Here is a 21,750-nt window from a genome sequence, read left to right as displayed (position 1 = left end):
GAACGTAGTCATTATGAACAATGCCTCACATTTGGAAGAATTATTCTATAAAAATAATAGGAGAAATAAATAAAATACTTGAGGTTTTTCAATATTGTATATTTCGATGTACACTGTATAACGTAAACATGTTATTTGCTACAAGCTTTGGTGTTGGTTGATGAAAAAAAAATTATGATATACAAAATAGAGACACTTATAGAAATAACCCTAGATTGAGTTTATCATTTAGATCAGGTGTTAAACTATTCAAAGCTCCTCTAGATAGAATAGAGCTATCGATGGCCGTTTTCTCATCTTCTTGTTTCGAATTTTTTTCCAAATCGTCAACTATAGATTTTATTTCATTCCAAGCGTAATCAATGTCAATTACTTCGGTCAACCTGCTGCACACTACGAACCTTACCATCAACTTATTTTGGTAGTAATAAGGCATTATAAAAAGATTTTTTCTCTCGGCGATTTTATCCAGAAGTTTTTGCGTTAGAGTATCGTCACCTTCGAGTCTAAATCCAACAACTCCCAAACTGGATATCAATAATTCGAATCTATCATCTTTCCTAACCAATTTTTCTAAATATTTAGCTAGAGATACTTGGTGACGTATATGTTTTTGTATACCTTCGACCCCGTATATTCTCATGACGAACCAAAGTTTCAATGCTCGAAATCTTCTCGTCGTAGGAATTTGCCAATGTTGGATTTCGGGTTCGAAGAGCGGTTGCGATGGAATCGTCGCTTTCAATTTAAAGGCGGCTTCAGCGTCTTTCGTGTTTTTGAACCACATCGCCGAACAATCGGAATTTGTAAGGAACCATTTGTGCGGATTGAAATTGAATGAATCCACATATTCAATACCTAAAAAACTCGCATTTTATACGGATACTACTACAAAACTATTTAGAGTAATAGATACCATTTAGAAGATAGCGATATTCTGGACAAACTAAGGCAGCTCCGGCATAAGCGGCGTCGACGTGAAGCCACATCTTTTCTTTGCGGCATATCCTACCAATTTCTTCCAAATCATCGAAAGCGCAAGTTCCCGTTGTACCCAAGCTAGCTACAACGCAACAAGGTATCAAACCTTCTGCTTTATCTTTTTTTATAGCTTCTTGTAGTACATCGCCGCGAAGGCGACAGTCTGAATCCGTTGGTAGGAGTCTCATTGGAACTGATGCGAGTAAACTAGCTTTTTCTACTGAAGAATTAGATTCTTTCGAGGTGTATGCTACTAGTTTTTCTTTCACTTCTTCCGAAGTAAGGTTTTGGTTCATTTCCAGTACGTTTCTGACCGTACGTTGTTTGCCCGATAATAAACCCACTAACGTGGACTCACTAGCTGCATTCTACAAATCAAAATTTGGTTTATAATGAAATTTGATAGATACAGTAGATTATTTGTGGACAAGGATGGTTTTTTTACGACTTTTATGGCTGGAAACAGCAGCTATTATTAGAAAGATACCATAAGGAAGCGGTAATTGAAAATAGACAAACAAATAATGTCATTGTCTATTTTTTTAAATAGAAAGTGTCAATTTTGATATGCATAACAGTTAAAGACTTCAAAAAAAGGGATTTGATAATGTAAAAAAGGTTTAAATTTAAAGGGATTTTGGAGGAGGGTGAATATTGGAAAAATAAGTGGAGTACATACTTGGATAACGCCCCCGCCTGGACCTTCAGATTCATTGAGAAAATGTTCTGGTAGACCGAGCATTTTTGCTAACCAATCCATCATTCTAACTTCCAATTCGACACAAGCTGGATTCGATTGCTAAAAATGCTGATTATTTAAAATACCAAATGCATAATAGCATTTTAGAACAATGAAATAAGAGAAAATATAATATTTATTCAATATGAAAAAATTGAGAGTATGTAGCCCAATTTTTGATATTTCATGGTTCGTTAATGCAGTTCTATTTTTTTTATCGCATTGATGACCTTTAAGTCTATTTTCTAAATACTGAGATGTCTGCCCTATGTAGATAGCGTCACAATTAGTACAAGGCACTTGATATATAATATTACTTCTTTTGTTTTTTGGTGATTTATGACAAATTTGACGAGTTCCTTATTCATATACGTATTATTGCCTTACCCAATCCGTTGAAACAGAGCCCAATCCCGATAGAAATAATTCACCGACTACGCCCGGAAAAGAGTTCGCTGTGGGAAAGTAAGCATGAAAATGCGGTGAATGCCAATGCGTTAATCCTGGAAGTACAACTCTGTCCACATCTGGTAAAATTTTTTGCCATGGTTCTCCAGAAACAGGAGCTATTTCTGGAATTTCGTTTTTCAGATATCCCGGTTCCACAGATGGTAAAACATTTCTGTAAATTATTATTCTGTTTAGATATGTATTTCACCACCGTTCACACAAATTCCAATACAACAGTATTAGTATTATTTAAAATAAGTTTGGACCACCCACGAAATATACTTTCATACTATTCACCCTGTATAACAGTCAGGTTTTAAAGTCAAGGGCAAAGATCATAAAAATCGATTTTTTTTTGAAAATATCTCGTTTTCTATGGGTTTTACGCTATTTGTATTCATTATCAATATCATTTCTAAATTCATATTAATTATTTTTTATTAACTTTTAGATTAAATTTATTTTTCTTTTGGATAATTATCTATTTTTAATTAATTGTCAATTCATTTAATAACACTTAACTGGCTATGTAATTAAGAGATTTTTGAGGAAAATATAATCTAATTTATATTGACTTTCCATATAAATCACAAAGAGAAAAAATAAATTTTTATTTTGTAAGCATTTGCATATTTTAATTCGAATTTCGCGCTCTAGAAAGGGAATTTTGAGAAGTTATGTTGGTAACACTGATAGAGACTTTGGTCGAACAGATGTAAAAATTGGGATCATTTTGAAAAAGTTTTTTTTTTAATTTATTCCTGCTATCTTACTTCTGAAATTACTTACTTCTTTCTTGGATAGCCAGAATAAATTAAAAAGAAACTCTTACGAAAATGATCTTTATTTTTATTGTGTTTACATCTGTGCGACCAAAGTTTTAATCAGTTTTACCAACATAACTTCTTAAAATTCCCTTTCTAGAGCGCGAGATTCGAATTTAAATATAAAAATGTTTACAATTTAATGTTTTTATTGAACGTATCATTTTATAGATTTATTATTATCAAAATTAATAAAAATTTCACTTCTCTTCTTTTGCTTCTTCTTACTCTTCATCTTTCCTTCTTCTTCATCTTCATCTTCTTATTATCATCGTTTTCATCATCGTCGTCATCTTCTGCAAAACTTCAAGTTCCTTTTAATTACCATTGTCAACGACACTTGTCATTCATGATTTCTGAGATTTCTGGGTCAAAGGTTCTATCGTCATTAATATTCATATGGTGCAGGTGGTAAAATGGATTTCAGAAATTCTTTACGCATTGTCCAACCCCATTCGTGGGATTTATAAATCATGCTCTCAGATAATTCTTTGACAGCGCGCTCTCGAAAACAATTTAAGGTATGAACAAATGTGAAATTTAAAAGTTGTAGAGAATTGAATTCTCTACAATATTCATAATACAAATACAATTAGCGCCAAACCCTTAGAGAACGAGATATTTGCAAAAAATATAAAAAAAAATCGATTTTTGCGATCTGTGATCCCTGACTTTAAAACTTGCGACCATCCAATCGTATGTGAATTTTGAGAATAGTTTTAGGATGCCTAAATACAAGTTTTCACGTGGTGATATACTGGAAAAGTCGATTTTCCGAGGTCCACCTCCTGCAATGCCGAAACCAGAAGCCTTAAGTTTAATATAGAATATCTGTATTCATACAATTCTTGTTTGGATTCATACGACAACTAAAACCTCATTTGATTGAAGGTGTTTTGAAATTTTGCCAACAAAAGATGAAGACGAGAAGTTGTATTTGATGAAATTACGTTAATCTACAGGGAAAATACCCGAAATTTGTTGTTGAAATTTAACTACACATGCTACCAATAACGACAGCTACCAATCCTACCTCAGAAACACAATAAGTGACGTAAAAGATCTGGTTTTACTCAATCCATCGTTAAATCATCATCACATTAATTGATACGCTGAATTCATTTAAATTCAAATAGAATGGATTTTGTATTTGGCAGGAAAAGCCTAACATTTAAAATAGGAAGAGCCTCGAAATTTCTGGTAACCCCCCATTTCAAAATCCTGAAAACCCCGTTGGCTCTCAGTACAAACTCAGTCCTGAAAATGAAACTTTTGGATTAGAAAATTGTTTGAAAAAAATATTTACAATTATCGAATTGTAAATATTTTATTGGAAGGAATATTCGCAAAAAAATATAGTGTATAAAACAAATATCGTAGCTGCTACTTCAAGATAATTAAAAGGCTTGGAAATATATTTTTATATTTCCATCCATTTACAACAAAATCTATTTGACTTCTTACTACTGTCCTCTATCCACCGGAGAAATAACTAAAATGTTATTTGTTTCCTTAAGAATTTTATATAGGAAGGAATCTACTTTGATACGATGCAATGTATTGGTCGTACGTATTGAATTTATTGTAATATATTTCGTGTAGATGGCACTGTCATTTCAAATATATCTCGAATTGTTTTTATAGTAGAAAATAAATCGCACTGTTTCTTTTAACACACAATTCACTCAATAAATCATTTGATTAACTGAGGAAAACACGTTTTTTGTCAAAAATCGATTTTATTCTCCTTCTAGAGCAATCTAATCATTCCAACGCTTCTCTAACTTCTCGTTTCTCTTTCTGTGATTTTAGAAGGATTTTTTTTTGCTTCAAAATAGGCATCAGATTCAACTATTTCTTCTTGATTTTTTAAATAAGTGCCACTAGTCACCGAAGGCCAGATTTTGACTATACGGTGGATTAGAAAGCGATTTCTTCAATTTAACCATTCACTTTTGAATCGGTGTATTGTCTTGGTAGAGCAGTGGTTTTTTCTTTGACTTATAAGGCCGTTTTCCCTTGATTTTTGCATTAAAACGATCAAACAACTCTACGTAGTATTTTGGACATAGTCGATGAAAAATATTCCAAAATAATACGAAAATACTGAAGCCATAAACTTCCCAGCTGACTGTTGTGCTTTTGAATACTTCGGACGTGTTTCATCATGTTCAGTCCACTCAGATGATGATAGTTTTGATTCCGGAGTAAACAAAAGGATCCATATTTCATCCATTGTCACGTATGAAAGAAAAAATCTAATTTATTACGTGTAAACACGGCCAAACACTGGTCTGAATCTTGTTGTTTTTGATCGACTGTGAGTAAACGCGGTACTCACTTTGATAAAAGCTTTCTGATGATCAAATGTTCATGCATAATTGTAAACTGCCTTCTGATATCTTCACGACCTCAGCTATCTAACGCAATTTCAATTTACGATTGGATATAACCAATTTGTGGACTTTTTAAATGTTTTCTGGAGTAACCACCTCGATAGAACGTTCACCATCAGTACGACCACGTTTAAATTCAGTAAACAAACAATAAATGGATGGAGCAGAGTCCGGATAATACTTTTGAAGCCAATGCTGAGCCTTTACAGTATTTTTTATCAATAAACATTGATAAATTAACATAGGAAATTATTTTGAATCCATTGTACAAAAGTAACTTCACTCAAATGGTTGTCACTTTTTTTTGACCAATCGAAATGTCATAAAATTTCACACATAGTTTTTTGAAAGTTGGTACTTTCGTAAACGTCATAATGATTTGACAATAGAAGCGCCATCTGTGTGTAGGTAGAGGTGAGAAGAATTATGGAGCGTAATTCTAAAAAAACTTATTTTATTGTCACATATAGGTATAGAAAGACAAATATTTTTTCTATTTTTAATTTCGTCCTTGTAGTATACAAAGAGAATTTTCCTCGCTATTACCCTCCATAGTTTTTTGCCAACAGAACGGTAGGGGTGAGATTTCTCCATACCATTACCCTCCTTAGTTTCTTCCACTGGCACGAGAGGGGTCTTCATGACGTTAGGAAAATATTGAAAATGATAATAGTCAATGTATGTACTGAACACTACTTTTAAATAATAATAATAATAATAATAATAATAATAATAATAATAATATATTTTCTCCCTACTACATATTGATGTTCATTGGAATTGACCCGACGAATAAATAATCATAATATTGTTGAATTATTAACAATAAAAGTCGATTAATAACGAAAATGATGATGATGAATAATTTTATAAAAATATTCCAACTGAGAAGATTATTACTAAAATATTTCGATTAAGAATCGAAAATTTAAAAGTGTTTGTACAGACACAGCAAAAAATTTGGATACTAAATGAATTTTAATTTTTTTCAAAATTTACCTTTGACGAATATTTTCGATATAATCTGCTATATAGTCCACACTAGCTTTACCAAACTCTCTAAATGCTTCCACATTCATTTTGTAGCACAATTCATAACAGTTCATTTAATACTGAGCGCGGATTATAAAATTTAACTTGGTAATTTTAATACAAAACTTTCTCTGCCAACTGTTAAGTCATCCTTAAATTTTTCTTGAGCATGTCCCACTAATATAATGATTTTATATAATGAAATTGAGTACGATTTATTAAGAAATTGTTTATTTCACCACTACAAAATTATAATGAAATTATTGCTAAAGAATAACATTTTTGAATTAAATAATAATAATAATCACAAGCATAGTTTGATTCTAATTACTCATTGAGCAAGACAATTCAACCTTTCTGTATTCATAAAATTGAACAAATCCTTTTCCTTATATTCATATCAGTCCGATTTTAAAAAGTCCAAGCAACTAAATTGTATATACTAAAGAAATATAACTAGATATACCTTTTAACAGAAACATTAACCTAGCTTTTCGGCGAAAATGTAATCTCATGGAGACGAGTGCGCATCCATATTGCGACGTACGCCGTGCAGCCTCCATTTTGACCTTTCCATAAGTTACAGCGTTGTTAAGTTCCTGCCATGAAATTATACCGCAGGTGTGACAAAACGGAATAGTGATTATGCGTTAACTGGCAACGCTGTTACGGAGGATTCGATGCATTTGAAGTTTATTTTATAAGGCAACGTGGTTTTGGTCACAAATAATAACTAATGATAAAAATCATGCCATATTCCTAATTTATCTTACCTGTTTGGAATTCTTATAGATATTGGTTATTTGAATTAAATCGCCGACTGCATTTTGTGAAAAGCACACAAATTTCTAAAAAAGGCCTTAAAGATCTACACGTTTATGCAATATCACTTATTTTAATGGTTATAACTTGTTTCGAAATAACAAAATTGTTAGATAAGTTCAGAAGTAACGTCGAAAGCTTATAGATTACAGTATTTTCGAATTTGCCGCCGAAGCTAAGATCAAAATGGCAGCTTACGCTCCATATCTCTGTCACACGTGCATTAAGTGGGATTAAATTGAAGTTTCTTCATTTTCTTATTTCATACACACCTTTTGATATGTTCTAGTTTCTAAATCGTCTTATTTTAGGTCTTTTTTTGACGTTTCGACAAAGATATTTTGATAAAATCGAAGTAGGTCGAAACGTCTTTATAATATATATCACACCGAATCCCTAAATGGATAAATTAGGTTAGGTAAACGAAACAATCAAATGATATTTCAACCAGTATCACATTTTATTTCCAAAAAAGAATATTCCTTAAAATAAATAAATTCATCTACACATCTATAAAACAAATATTTCTAATTCTTATTTAGATTTTTCCAATTTTATTTTCTCTATAGCTGATTCGTATAGCTCAATGGTCGCTATGCTTCTTTTACCACTAATTTCTTCAACAATTTTTCTTCTTTCTGTTGGCACGACTTCATCAGCTTGATCTCTTATTTCTTCCCAGGAATATTTTACGTCTTCTTCGGTTGATAATCGACTGCATATTACAAATCTCAAAACAAATTTGTTTTTAAAGTGCCCAGGGACCATGAATATATTTTTTCTTTGGTCGATTTTTTCCAATAAACTTTTCGTAAGGGAGTCTTCACCTTTAAGTCTAAAAGTTACTAATCCCATACTAGAAGTACACACCTCGAATCGATTGTCGTTATTAACGAGCTCTTCAAATTTTTTCGCTAAACCTATTTGATCTCTTATATATTTTTGTATACCTTCAACACCGTATATCTTGAGAACAAACCAGAGTTTTAGCGCTCTAAATCTTCGTCCAAGGGATATTTGCCAATGGCGATATTCCGGAGCCAGATCTTTGTGTTGATCCTTGAGGTAGATCCTTTGAACGTTGAAAGCTTCTACTAAATATTTAGCGTTTTTCACCCACATTGCCGAGCAATCGAAGTTCACCAACATCCATTTGTGAGGATTGAAATTGAAGGAATCAGCGTATTCAACGCCTTTCATTAAGTAACGGTATTCTGGGCAAGCAAACGCTGCTCCGGCGTAAGCTGCATCTACATGCAACCAAATATTTTCTCTATTACAAATAGGTCCTAATTCCGTTAAATCGTCGAATGCGCAAGTTGGAGTGGTACCTAAACACGCTACCAAATAACACGGAATCAAACCAGCTTCTTTATCTTTACGTATCGCTTCAATGAATGCGCCGCTAGATAATTTTCCTTCATCATTCGAAGGTATTAACCTCATCGGCATGGATCCTAATAAACCTGCTTTTTCAACTGACGAATTGGATTGGTCTGAAGTGTAAGCTACTAATTTTCCTTTGATATCCGATTCTTTCAAATCGGGATTTTGTTCCATTAGATCTTTCACTTTTTTTTCTTTAGCAGCTAGAAGACCGATAAATGTAACTTCGCTGGCGGAACCCTAAGAATCAAAAAAACAATTTGAGTAATTAGTTTTTAGTTATTATAACAAATATTACCTGTATAATACCGCCTCCTGGTCCTTCAGAACTGTTTAGAAATTCTTCCGGAAGATCTAATAATTTACCTAACCAGTTCATCATAACTACTTCCAATTCAGTATAAGCTGGACTAGCGATCTGGAAAAATTTCTCAATTAAATCATGTTCAAATCGAAAATTAAAATTTTAGACCAAAAATTTAGACTTTATTGAGTTAATCAAATATTTTACAGAATTTATTATTGATTAAAAGTTGGTGAAGAATTGATTACAGCATTTCATTTAAGCAGATAAACAAAATTCAAATTACAATGTAACTGTGATAGTCTCCAGTTTTTTTAGGTACCGAAATCAATTCGTAAAAGCCCCCTTTTTGCCTCATGGTGTTGAAAACCTGTCCAACAAACTTTGCGTTGAATCTAAATTCGAAAGGCAAAAGGGTTCAATAGTACATAGTGTTCCAAAATTATCTTTACAACTTCAAAAATTCATAACTTCGAACTTAACCAAGATATATATAATCTGTCTTTTGCATGGCTGAACAGTTATAAGTGAAGATGTGGACACTACAACAAAAAACTCAATGTGTGTGACGGTTCATAGAGACGAAATCAGATACACAGTTACAACGGAACTTCAGGACAAAATTCCAAAGAGATCCAACATCCAGATCCTCCATCCGTGCATGGCACACAAGCTTCATGAGCACCAGATCAGTATATTGCATAAAAGTGGAGCCGGACGACCCAGCACGAGTCCTGAAAATATGGAGCGAATACGGCAATATTCCAGCAAAATTCAAAAACTTCAATTCGTCAGGCTTCAAAGCAACTCCAACCAAAACTCACAGGGTTCTTCATAAACAGTTGTGTCCATATGCTTAGATATAAGGTACAGTTGCTGCAGGTGCTGTCAACAGATCGACCAAAACGTGTGGAATTTGCCATAGACAAATTACAACGTATTGAGCATGTCGTTCCATGTGTCTGGTACAATGTACGAATTTGGGGTTCTGAAACCCCACATGCAGGGGTGTGCAAGTTGAAGTGTATTAAAAAAACTTTATTACTTGCAGTAATACATGCAAAAGGCAGAATATATTACGTCTTCAAAGATATCTGAGGAAACAACCCTACATTTTGCAATAATACCTTGACCAAAAGTGTAAATAGTATTCTATTCTTTCGATTAAAGATAGTATCAGAAAAAATATCCAAAGGTGTTAGGTCTGTTAATCGAGCAGGTCACACCGTTGAACCTTGTAGTCCAAACATTTACCTTCTTGTGAAACTGAGTATTTCTCCAAATTAGGCCATCAAGGAGCTCTCGAATATTCCAATACTCCAAAAAATTAATGGATTTATTATTATAAAAACGTCAAATAAGAATAAGATCATTTGAAGACGATACAGAAACAGATTTTTAAATTTTATATTTACCGATTTAACATCATAACTTTAACTTATTTTCAAACAACTTGCCAAAATTGCTATGAGCACAAAATAGAATAAGTACTTAACAATTCAATAATTAATTCTCAAGTTATCATTTTATGGAAATCCTTTTTTTTTAATTGTGATTGAGACGTATCAAAAATATTTACCCAACTCAATCCGACGCATCCGAATCCAGCACTCAGCATCTCGCCAACGACGGCTGGAAATGAATTTGCTGTCGGATAAAAAGCGTGGAATTTCGGTGAATGCCAATGGGTGAGTCCCGGCATAATTATCCTATCGACGTCTTGAAGTACATCTTGCCACGATTCGCCAGTTTGAGGAGGTTCTTTGGGCAATAGATCTCCCAAGTAACCGGGTTCTACTGAAGGTAAAACAGGTCTGAAATAAAAAAAAAACAGATTTAGGCAACTTAACACATATACAACTTTTGATATTAGTCACATGAAAAAGGTGATATGACATCCAAAACATAATGGGAACGTTTCGAATTTTTTTGAGCAGATTGTTATTCTCCGAAGCTGGAAAAAGCGTCTAATGGATATAATATGGTTTTTTCGAAGAAAGTGAATGATGAAAGAATAGAAATAACAAAAAATTATCCTAGGAGTCGGGTCGATCCTAAAGAAAATATCCTTTCCGAAATGTTAATCTATTATCGTCTGGTTCATTTTTTTTTAGAAAGTATTTGATCATAATTTCGTTATAGCATATATACTATCCAGGTTTGAATAAAAAAATCGTTACTAAGAATAAGTATGCTTATAAAACACCTCCCATCATCGATCAATCAAGTCACCCGAAGAAAAAGTTATCTAACTTGGTTCAAAGTCGCGTTTATCTCAAAGAAAACTATTTAATTAGTCTGCGACGGTTTTGTTCATTGGTAGTTTTTTTGTGATGATGGGATGAGGCTCTGGTTCATCGGTTACAATTGTGTTATTCTCCGAGAGCTAAATTTCAATTGGTACTCGAAGTTGAGCACCTCAAACGTTTTTCACAAGACCTTCTTCATCTTCGCCCCTAAATCTTCGTCGATTAAGATGACCTGGTATTATATATCTGGTCAAAAATCTCGCTGTAAGGAATTTCTAGCAATTTTTATAGAGTTAAGCTTCTAAACTAAAAAGCACTTTTGTTCAAAAACTAATCTAAGCGCCTAGCAGTACCAAATGTTAACGGATCAACAGATTTTCCAATTCATCACAAATCTTTATCATAATCACTAACGTTCACAATATTTTCTAAATGAAAAAGTATATACTTGTACAAAGTTTGGGTCTATGGAATTTCTTTGAACTATGTTTGGTTTTGTTCGCTTTTTTTATATATTGAATATTTAGGGGCTCTAAACTCGTGCTCAAAATGCAATGCTAGGCATTAACTAGAGATAGTTATGTAGAAGGAAAACTCCGATTAGAGCTTCTCTTGCCCAAGACGACCAAACAGCCGCGACGACATGGATTTGGAAAATTGATTATGTTTAAGATTAAGAAATTAAAGAAGATGAATGTTCCAAAATTCATCTAATTAAAACCAGAAGATAGTATCATTATCAGGCCAATACAAAAACTATACCCATCAGAGATATTTGATAGTATTGCTGAAGAAACTGCAAAATAGAAACGATATACACTCTGTATATCAATTTAAATATGTCCTAACCTGTTAAAACTTGTCTCTAATTCACTAATTGACATGACAGTATGAAGTGTTATGAATATGAAACTCGTGTATTGTTAAGAAATTATTTAAGCAAAAGTTAAAAGTTTAGAGTAACCGTGGTAGCAAAGAAAATATTCGAAATTGAAGATGAAGACACAGTTTAATGTAGGAAGTAGTAAATAATCAACCTAGTACCCGCTGGTACCTTCCAAAGATAGTACACATCGCCATTCAAAATCTGCTGTTTGTCTGGAGGTATTATGAAGATTTAGTATGGTTTGAAATCATTCCAGAACTCTTAATACTTATAGGAGTAATATTCAGGTTTACTCAACCAAAACAAGACAATGTTTAATTACATATTGCGAAGTTACAAGGAATGTTATTTCAGGACTTGATGGTATTGAAATTTCAAGCATTTAGTGCGTCGGATTCATGGAGAAAATTTGGATCCAAACGCAGTGCGACGATTTTTTATATCTAAGCTTAAAGAATGGTTACGTACGAGTTAAATCCAAAGCTATACTTCGAATATCTTTTTGTACAATCGTTTAGAAAAGTGGACATTAGTCAGAGAGAAATATAAAAGCACCTAATGTGTTTCAAGGTGGGAGTAATTTGAAAAATATTGTAACTAGTTTTGTATTATTAATAATATGAGTTGTGGTTGAGTAGTTGTTAAGTCGAAAAAATAAAAATTGTGATATTTTCACTCCAGTATTCTAAATTTGAATATTATCATTTGTAGGGGACCTTGGAATAATTGACAGTGGTTAAAATGGATGATATCTCTTAATAATTTGGGCATTCAAACAAAAAGTTATTCCAAAATGCATACATATTAAATATTTATCGTTCCTTTGATAATTACGTTATTTTTGATAATTTTTTATGTAAAATAGTACACAGTACAACAAATAGCAATGTAACAAACATGTAGATATAACAAATAATTGATTATTAAAACATACTTACCTGTTCAAAAATTATCGGTATTATTTTACATAATAATCACAACTAAACATTACGATAATTGCACACACGAATAACATATGAAAAAATTGTAGTAATAATATTATTTAAAAACCTTCAAATTCACTATCGTTTCAAATGAATCAAGGTCATTAACCTATCCGATTAATCCCATTATAGCGACATCTATTAAAACAGGAAGGTTACACGCATACCTAATTTAGCAATTGAGAAAAGTATGAATTAAAAATTACCATAATAACAATAATATCTTTGTATGATTTACAGAAATTACTTAATTCAAGGATTGGTTACGTATAATTGTATTTTAGATGTACGGTAAGTTCTTATGGTGCGATCCAAAAAATTAAATTAACCCTTAACGTGATCACGTGTCTATCTTGGTCACAAAAATTATTTTTTGGCTTCTCACATGAATTTTTGTTCCTAAATTCTCATTTTATTCCATAACTTCTGATCCTTATTTGTATTCTTGGTTTATTGGTAAACTCGAAATAGGTTCAACACAGACGGATGTTGCATGTCGACTAAATGACTTCCAAAGTGTCAATTCGGTTCCAGGAAACTAAAACTGTTGCCGAACTACGAGACTCAAAGTTATAATAGTCATTGTTGATAGTAGCCTGGAACTTACATCTCGTAGAAATTCTCGTAATAGCCCCAGAACCCCAAGACGAAGTCTTTTTAAGTTAAAATTAAGAAGAGGAATCTGTAAGGCTAATTTAACATCCTTCGGAACGCTAGTACTGGCGGAACGACTGTGGATAAATCCATTGACATATTTCAACAATGGTTTATCTAACTTGGTGCATTGTTATGTCGTAGAAAATGCTTCAAAATGAACATATACGGATTCTCCACCAAAGACATAGAATTACCTATTTGGTACTGATTTATTGGGAAAGAACTACGGTCTTCTGAATTTCGCAAGATCATTTTTTGTCTCTAGTGATGGTTCTATAAGAAACCTTCAAGTAATACTTTAGCAGATTATGGCGAACCCAATCATCTGCTATGCTTATTAGCATGTTTTTGGATGACCGACCAAGGAGTATCAATATTCCTCAATTGTGTCATATCGATTTGCTTCCAGTTTTGCTTTTGGCATGTCGTTGTCTTATTTTTTTGGTACCCGTGATCGTTATGATTGAAACCATTAGATCTGACCATTCAGCTAACCTAACCATCTTCGGCGTTTAATGCACAGAATCCATACAATGCTTTAGAAATGAATTTTTTGATGGGATTTGAAAAAAGTACGTTTCCTTATTTTGAAACACAAGTCTTAGTATGTTACCAAAAAGGGTATTCTTGTTATAATACTTTTTCTATAATCATCAGGTTCGTTGGGTTCCGTGAACAATAACGTATGTGGCAACCATGGTTTCAATATCAACCATCAACAAGACAAATCGATTTGCAGATTCGGTAAATGTCCTACTACAGCCTAGCACACAGAGAGGCTAAACAGTTGAAAAGAGATTCTGTTAAATTTTGCATGTATGTATAAATTGAGCTGATCTGATGGTGGAGCTGGCCGTAATTAAACGACGTAACCCCATCGAGTTTGGGCTCATTTGATTCGTCTTGACGCAACTCCCACGAATTTTAGAAAAAAAGTTCATTTTGTTTGTTATGAATGTGGATTATTATGTCTGATTGATTAGATGGATGACCCAATGCCAAGGTGAACACGTATCGAGGATTTAATGCTATGAAGGTATCTGAACATTTCATATTTCTAACTAACTTTCCGCCTGAGGGTACCAGGACGAATCCTGTTGTACTGATCCCTTTACAATGGACCTCAAGTCCTTATTATTTGTTAATAAAATGAGTTAAAGAGTTAAAAATGAATACTTATAAGTTTAACGATAATTAAGCTTCTTCGTCTACGATAAAATAATTCCATATCGTATATAATTATATATTTTCAACAATTAATCTTGACAACTCAATTATAAAATGTTCCCGTTTTATCATAGTCTCAATTTTATAAATAAAAGCGTGTTACATTGTGATAGCAAGAGGAAAAAGAAGATGCTGAGTGTTCTTAATTATACCATATAGGTAATACTCTTATATAGACAGTTCTTATAGGAAAAAACGTTACGGTTCTGACAGTATTCATTTTCTCTCTCGTTCGAGACACTTTATCTATACTGCGCATGTTTGAAAATGCGCAGAACCGAGCTGGAGCCTCGGAGGATAGAGATAACTATACACTATTTGTTTCACTTAGTCGGATCAAAACGTAACATGCTTTTATTCACTTTATCGTAGACGAAGAAGCTCAATTATCAAGAGTTACAACGAACTTGGTGTTTTTATTAACAAATAATAAAAGCTTGATTTTCTTCCTTAATTTTATTTCTTTGTTTCATAGATTACTAAAAAAAAAGAATGTATTATTATGATGTATAAAGTAATTAATAAATTTAACCTACATTCGGATTCTTTCACGTAATTCTATAGTTTCATTCAACACGACTAATTTTCGAAATAACCTGTCCGCGAATTGTTATATAAACTAAGCTATATAGTAACTTTTACATACGTAACGTTTTGTAATATGCTACGAATGAAATTTCATTCTCACTTTTAGTTTAACGGACCGCATTAATTATTATTCTCGCCGTAACCGGGTTTTTGTTCGGATTCCTCAACTTAAATAATAATAATACGTAATCGATAAACGGATTTTGAAAGTTTTATTATAGGATGAATTTTTTTTTCATTACAAATTCGCATCAACCAAATACTGGTCACCGGCGATTCAATTTTTTGATAAAGATGTGAAGTAATTTTTTAGGTTAGTTGAGGTTAGTTCTATTGTTCCAAATATGACGATCTTTCTGTGTACAAAGAATAGACTCTGCGTTCACGTGTTTTATACACAATTTGCAATTGAAGGTGTCACATTTAGGTTCAGGTTTAGAATCAAATAAGTAGGGTCAGTCGAAGAAGCTTAGACGAAGAACTTTATCTCCACTATAACTCTTCGTTTCCTTTTATTCCAGTATGTGTGGAAATCAAACAGTTTATATTGCAGTTGCTGCTAAATTTTGATTTAGGAATTTATGTTGTGTATTTGATAAGAGTTTGGATTGAGCTAAGGGAATCTGTGAGTATGAAGTACGTCCAACGAAACAACGATGTGTGTAGCTCGATATATTGCATATAATTGGTTGGAGGAGGTTCAAGACGAAGCGATATTTGTACGATTTTGAAATTTCGATGCGTCTGTGTAAATAGGTACAAAATTTCTGGATTAATCGAATATGTAACTAAAGTGTCTTTTGATGTTTGTCAAATGACTTAATGACTTCGATGCTTTCATTGTCCATGGTGGAGTCTGAGAATATTCGATAGGAAGACATTAAGGAAATAAGGAATTGGGATAGGATCTAATTCTAATAGAAAGGTTTGGAGTTTATATGAACAGGGTAGGACTGGATTTTTCTTTGGCTGCATACGTAGAGCTCAAATACATTCTTCTAAGAATCATTCCCTTGATTCGCAATACAGACTTTCCACTGGTGTTGTTTTGTATGCATCTGTTATCAAACGTAAAGTTGTATTGTGAGAAAACTGTCGAGTTTTTTCAAAAGGGATTTGTTAGCTGTTGAATAAACAATTGATCCATAATCTAGTATTGATCTGAATTTGGTAAAGTGTTTGTCTATTTCAACCACATTCTTTGTTCATTAAAATCATATAAAAATGAATTTAAGTATCAGATGTAGAATGCTTTAGATCAACCACAAAAGTATGTTGTTAAAATAACACACCAGGAACCAAAAATTTAACCATTTCAAGCTTTAAAATGATTTGAGATGCTTAAGAACGTCAAAATTTTAGTTAAAATTATACACAAACCAACAAAGAAGCTAAGTGAATAAAAAGTAATCAATCTTTCAGATGTCTCAAGCTCAGCTCAGCATTTTCAACTTCGAGACAAATGATTTGTAGATAATAACATACCGAACACACTGTTTTTACTACCACTACACCGACACTCACAATTAAAATGTCTGACGCGCGTTTCGATAACCAAGTTATCGTCTTCAGAGACTGAAGGTAAGCTGAAGATGATAATTTGGTTATCGAAACGCGCGTTAGACATTTTAATTGTGAGTGTTGTTGTAGTGGTAGTAGAAACAGTGTGTTCAGTATGAATGTCGATAACGGTTTCAGAAATTCCAATTTAGGTGATAATATATTAATTTAAGAACTGTAGCTGCACATGGTAATTAATTTGGTGATGATATACCGAAAAGGGCAAATTTACACATAAAAAATTGTGCATAAACACAAAAAGATATGCATAAGAAAAAGAAGAGGCAACTTTTTATTGATTAAAGTTTGTAGTTGGTATCAAATTGTATAAGATCATGAAGCAAATAAAATAACAAAAAAAAAAATAGAAGAATGAAGATAAAAATTGTAGACAGTAAGACCGAAAGGTAATAAAGAAATAGAGGATGAAATGGGAGATTTTGAAGATCTTTATAGATAGAATATACAATTGTAGTGAAAGATCCGGAAAATACTCAGATTCACAGAAGATTACGAAGAATATAAAAGTAAATAGCTGAGAACTAAAATGTGAAAACGACATACATTCAGTAGCAAATAAGTAAATTGAAATTAAATGTCAAAAGAAGATAGGAAAATAGCCAAAAATCATTAGCAACTTGTTGAAAAACACAAAAGAAGGATTGTCTTTATTGAACAGCTTGATGATGATGTACCTTGATAAGAAGTTATTAGGCCAGTTCTCAAAATAGGCCATTTATAATTGAGTCTGATTCACCAAAACTGAAAGTGTGGTTACTTTTTTGTTGCTATACACTAAAAGAACTTAAGTTCATTATTATATTCTGAAAATAAATTTTTCGAAAATATATTTTGGAAAAAATGAACAAGAAACTCGATTTGACTAACTTCTATTTAGCTCTGAGGTACAGATTTATCGATATCCTTTTTAGATTACGAAAAAAATTACGTGACACAATTCAAAAGGAATTTCTACCCTCCAGTGAACGTAAATTACGCAGAAAAAAACATTGACAAACGAGATTGTAGTAAAGAGATCAGAATTAGGGACGATTGTCATAAATATAGACATAATTATATTTCTTATAAAACCATTCACCTGTCAACAACGATGGATTAGATTGAGTTTGCTCACGTTTCAAATCAGATTTATTTTCATCCTAGGAAATATTTTAATCATCCTCAATCTAATTATAATGTTAATTGAATGCAATCATTTTTCTACTGATTCAGTTAAGAAAATCACGTACCAATTTATTTGTCGACTTCGTATGATTAATTTGGAAATGATAAAATTGGTAAATCAAAGCATTTTTTGATGATTTTTTACGTTTAATTAGCATAATTCACTATTTTGTACCGGATGGGTAGCTGTAACGGATTGTATAACATCCAGGGAAAAAATTATAACAGAAGTGGCTCCAAGAAATACATTTTCAAAATTTTAGATCTACTATTGAAAAATATAAAATCAAAAAAACAAAATTTATCGATATTTGCCCAATTAAATGGCAATTTTTGTACGATAATCGAATTCTTCAATAAATTCTGCACAAGTTTTAGTTTAAAACTTTTAATAAAAGTTGGGGGAGAATGGGAAAAAATTGCCTGAAAATTCGCTTGACCAGCAATTCAAAATATATAGATATTAGTTATCGTGATTTTTTTAACAAATTTAAATATAAGTATATAGGTTTGAGTAAATCTTCTCAAAGTAAACTTAATAAATCTGAAGATACGTTTAAATGGTTCGCCCAGACGGAAATAAAAAATTCATTTTGGAAACAGTCTTATTATTTCTTATTATTTCCGCTAGATGGCGTTATATAAATGACAACAAATCATTAAATAAACCATGTAACAAATACAACCATTAACAATTTAACGCTCTAGGTGTTCAAGACGTCGTCCACCATTTTCTATTCACTTTGATGGGTGGATGTAGGTATGTATGCATTTGCTGCAATACTGGACAACCCTGTGTTTACAGCTGATCCATTAATCCTTTTAAAAAGTCTGAAAGGTGGAATGGCTTCCATTTCCAAAGATCGTCGTCTTCTATTTCATGCGCTCCCAGGTGCAGTGCTCTGGACCTTAGTGTTTCACACTTGGAGAGAGGTCTCGTCCTCTGTACAAAAAAACCTGCATGCCGCATTATCTGCTAAGTCAAGCGTGTTTAGGTGTTTGTTGAGGCGACATTACCCCCATAGAACTCATGTTAATATTCGTAGATTGTTCTTACTTAGTCTAATACATTCAGCAGATGTACTCTGGTCATAGTTTCCCAAAAGCTTGTCTTAGTCTTTGTAGGTTGTCCCAATAATTGGTTTTAGTCCTATCTACTTATATTTTTTTTTCAGCTCTTACCGTCTCAAATTTTTCTATTTGATATAAAAAAATCCTCGCCAAAAATGAATCATGTAGTCTTTGAAGTCAGTTTACCTTCAGTTTCTGAAGACGATAACTTGGTTATCGAAACGCGCGTCAGATTTATAAACCGTGAAAATATGACTATTAATTCGGGTAGTAATTTCAGGAAATTATACAAACTTTCTCCAAATTTCAAAATTTACCAATTTTCTTAATGGCTGTAAATAGTCGTCATGTTTTTGAATTGCAGGTCTCATCCTTGGTGACGATTTTTTTTATATCAAATAAAAACACTTGAGATGATAAGACACATTTTTATCAAGGTATTTTATGTGTCGATGTTTATTTCATCTTTAATATCTTTACTTTGAGTCTAGTTGTTTTCTAATTGATATATTATATCATACTCCTTCGAAATTAATTTATATTCATAGTGATACTGTTTTTTAACAAGATTTTATTCATATGGAACTAATTTTTTTAATGATCGAACTGATTGATTCACTTCGAACTATTATAAGTAGTGATTATGCAAGAAAACTGAAAAACAATGTATTTACGTAATTATAAATTGGTTATAGAATGATTACCATAATGGGATATTAAATAATAATAAATTGTTATCTGGTTGTTGTTAATCTCGTTAAGGATATACAAATTACTAATGAACATTTTTAATAATTGAAAAAAATAATCTTTTAGATTAATAACCCAATAAACAATTGTTTTTTCTCGAAAATTAGAATAATTTTAATAACTAATAAGACGATGAAGTATTTCGAAAAAACACACATTTATTCTTAATTGAAACGTATATAATAAAGCTGGATTCACACTATAAGATCGATTACGGTTCGTTCGCGAACCAATCTAGTGAGATTTCATATTATATTGATAAATATAAATTTACCATGATGATGATAATATTTTTTTTAAATTATCAGAAAGTAGAGATTTCGACAAACAAAAATCTCACCGTTTTTTTTTTAAAACTGAAGTTTTGACGGGATTATTTTCGATTAAATGATGTTTCTTCGATAATAAGTTAAAATAAATCGATTACGGGACATAAAAGGGTAATTTTTCACTAAATTTCATGGCAAAAATGTTTGTTATGATAAAGATAAGAAGAAAATTCTTGTTTTTTTGGATTTTTCACATAAATTTTGAGGCTATGTTTGAATACAAAACTAGTAGAACTTTTTTCCATAGAACTTGTAGCTTTGCTAAATAAACCGTTTATCAAAAACTCATTCTGATCTCAGATAGGCTGTAAATTATTTTTCATTTCATTTTTATTATATTTTCCTCTTTGTCCGATGGGTTTTATACTATTTTTATTTTTGGTTTCAAAATTTATCGACTCTGGTCTATATTTTAAATTTTATAAAAAGAAATAGGGAAAATTTGGTTTTGTACTTACCTATCTCTTATAGTTTCGAAATAGTCCGCGATATAGTCCACGGCGGCCTTTCCAAACTCCCTAAACTGTTGCGTATCCATGACAATCTATCAAAAAATCGAAGAAAAATCACTTTCTCTTGATAAAACCCACTTTCACACTCACTGTGTTGGTAACGTTCGTGATATTACAAACGATCTAGGAGGAGTATCTAAATAAAACTCGGCTGTGTTTTTATATTCAACAAGTCTTATCGCGGTACTACTTTTGATTGCCCTTCAATGTTCCATTGTCGTGTACCAATATTTCTTCTAGACGTTCCATATAACAACCATTATTTTATATGTTTATTTATATCCAGAAATACATTCAAACGCTACGTCCTTGGATTACTTATGCACAAATAATAACCGTAGTTTTTTTTCGGTTTAAAGGTAATTGTAATTTTTTTTCGATGTGTTTTGGAAACACGGAAAAATTACGATATCATGCTTGATTTACGAAAAAATAGAAGACGGGGTTATTTGACTCCGTCTTTAGAGTAAATGTGAGTTTGTGGTTCTCTTTTAGGTTAGTTTTAAAAGGTGAAAGGGGGGGTACTTTCCCCACTATCGAAATTTAATTGGAACTACTTTCTATATACTTTTGATCAGCTCCGTACGATATCTGTTATTTGGAATGATATCAAAATACAAATACCAAATTTTTTTGAGAAAATCACCACCCCCAAAGGCGATTTTTCACGTACAATATTAATTTATACAGGATGTTTCAATTTAGGAACGTTAAACATCAATCTCATCCCTCATTATCCTCAATTGTATAGATTTTTAATTATTTTATGCATCAATCATAGCAGTGTCGTAGTTGAAAAGCACCGCTGGAAAAATACAC

The 21,750-nt window shown here is 32.1% G+C and overlaps 1 protein-coding gene across 2 annotated transcripts; it reads right to left on the bottom strand.

Annotated features, from left to right (window-relative positions):
* Positions 1-84: 84 nt before the first annotated feature.
* Positions 85-21,190, bottom strand: LOC130440930 (aromatic-L-amino-acid decarboxylase-like). Of its 2 annotated transcripts, XM_056774331.1 has the most exons (5): positions 20,878-21,190; positions 2,108-2,342; positions 1,661-1,780; positions 917-1,349; positions 85-858 (listed from the first exon to the last, which is right to left on the bottom strand). In XM_056774331.1, the coding sequence occupies exons 1-5, from the start codon at positions 20,955-20,957 to the stop codon at positions 197-199; spliced, it is 1,530 nt and encodes a 509-aa protein (XP_056630309.1). In that variant the 5' UTR covers positions 20,958-21,190; the 3' UTR covers positions 85-196. The 2 variants fall into 2 exon arrangements, with proteins under 2 accessions (XP_056630309.1, XP_056630310.1); XM_056774332.1 differs by lacking the exons at positions 85-858; positions 917-1,349; positions 1,661-1,780; positions 2,108-2,342 and adding exons at positions 7,681-8,870; positions 8,929-9,048; positions 10,514-10,748.
* Between the last annotated feature and the right edge of the window lie 560 nt (positions 21,191-21,750).

This window comes from Diorhabda sublineata, chromosome 3 (assembly GCF_026230105.1).
Source record: "Diorhabda sublineata isolate icDioSubl1.1 chromosome 3, icDioSubl1.1, whole genome shotgun sequence".
Lineage (NCBI taxonomy): Eukaryota > Metazoa > Arthropoda > Insecta > Coleoptera > Chrysomelidae > Diorhabda > Diorhabda sublineata.
Note: the sequence above shows the minus strand (reverse complement) of the source record. Positions and strands in the feature narration are given on the sequence as shown.

Coding starts and splice junctions, on each gene's coding strand:
- LOC130440930 (XM_056774331.1), bottom strand. CDS start 20,957: ATGGATACGCAACAGTTTAGGGAGTTTGGAAAGGCCGCCGTGGACTAT. Junction 2,343..20,877: donor TTCGAAACTATAAGAGATAG/GTAAGTACAAAA, acceptor AATAATTTACAG/AAATGTTTTACCATCTGTGG. Junction 859..916: donor ATATCGCTATCTTCTAAATG/GTATCTATTACT, acceptor CGAGTTTTTTAG/GTATTGAATATGTGGATTCA.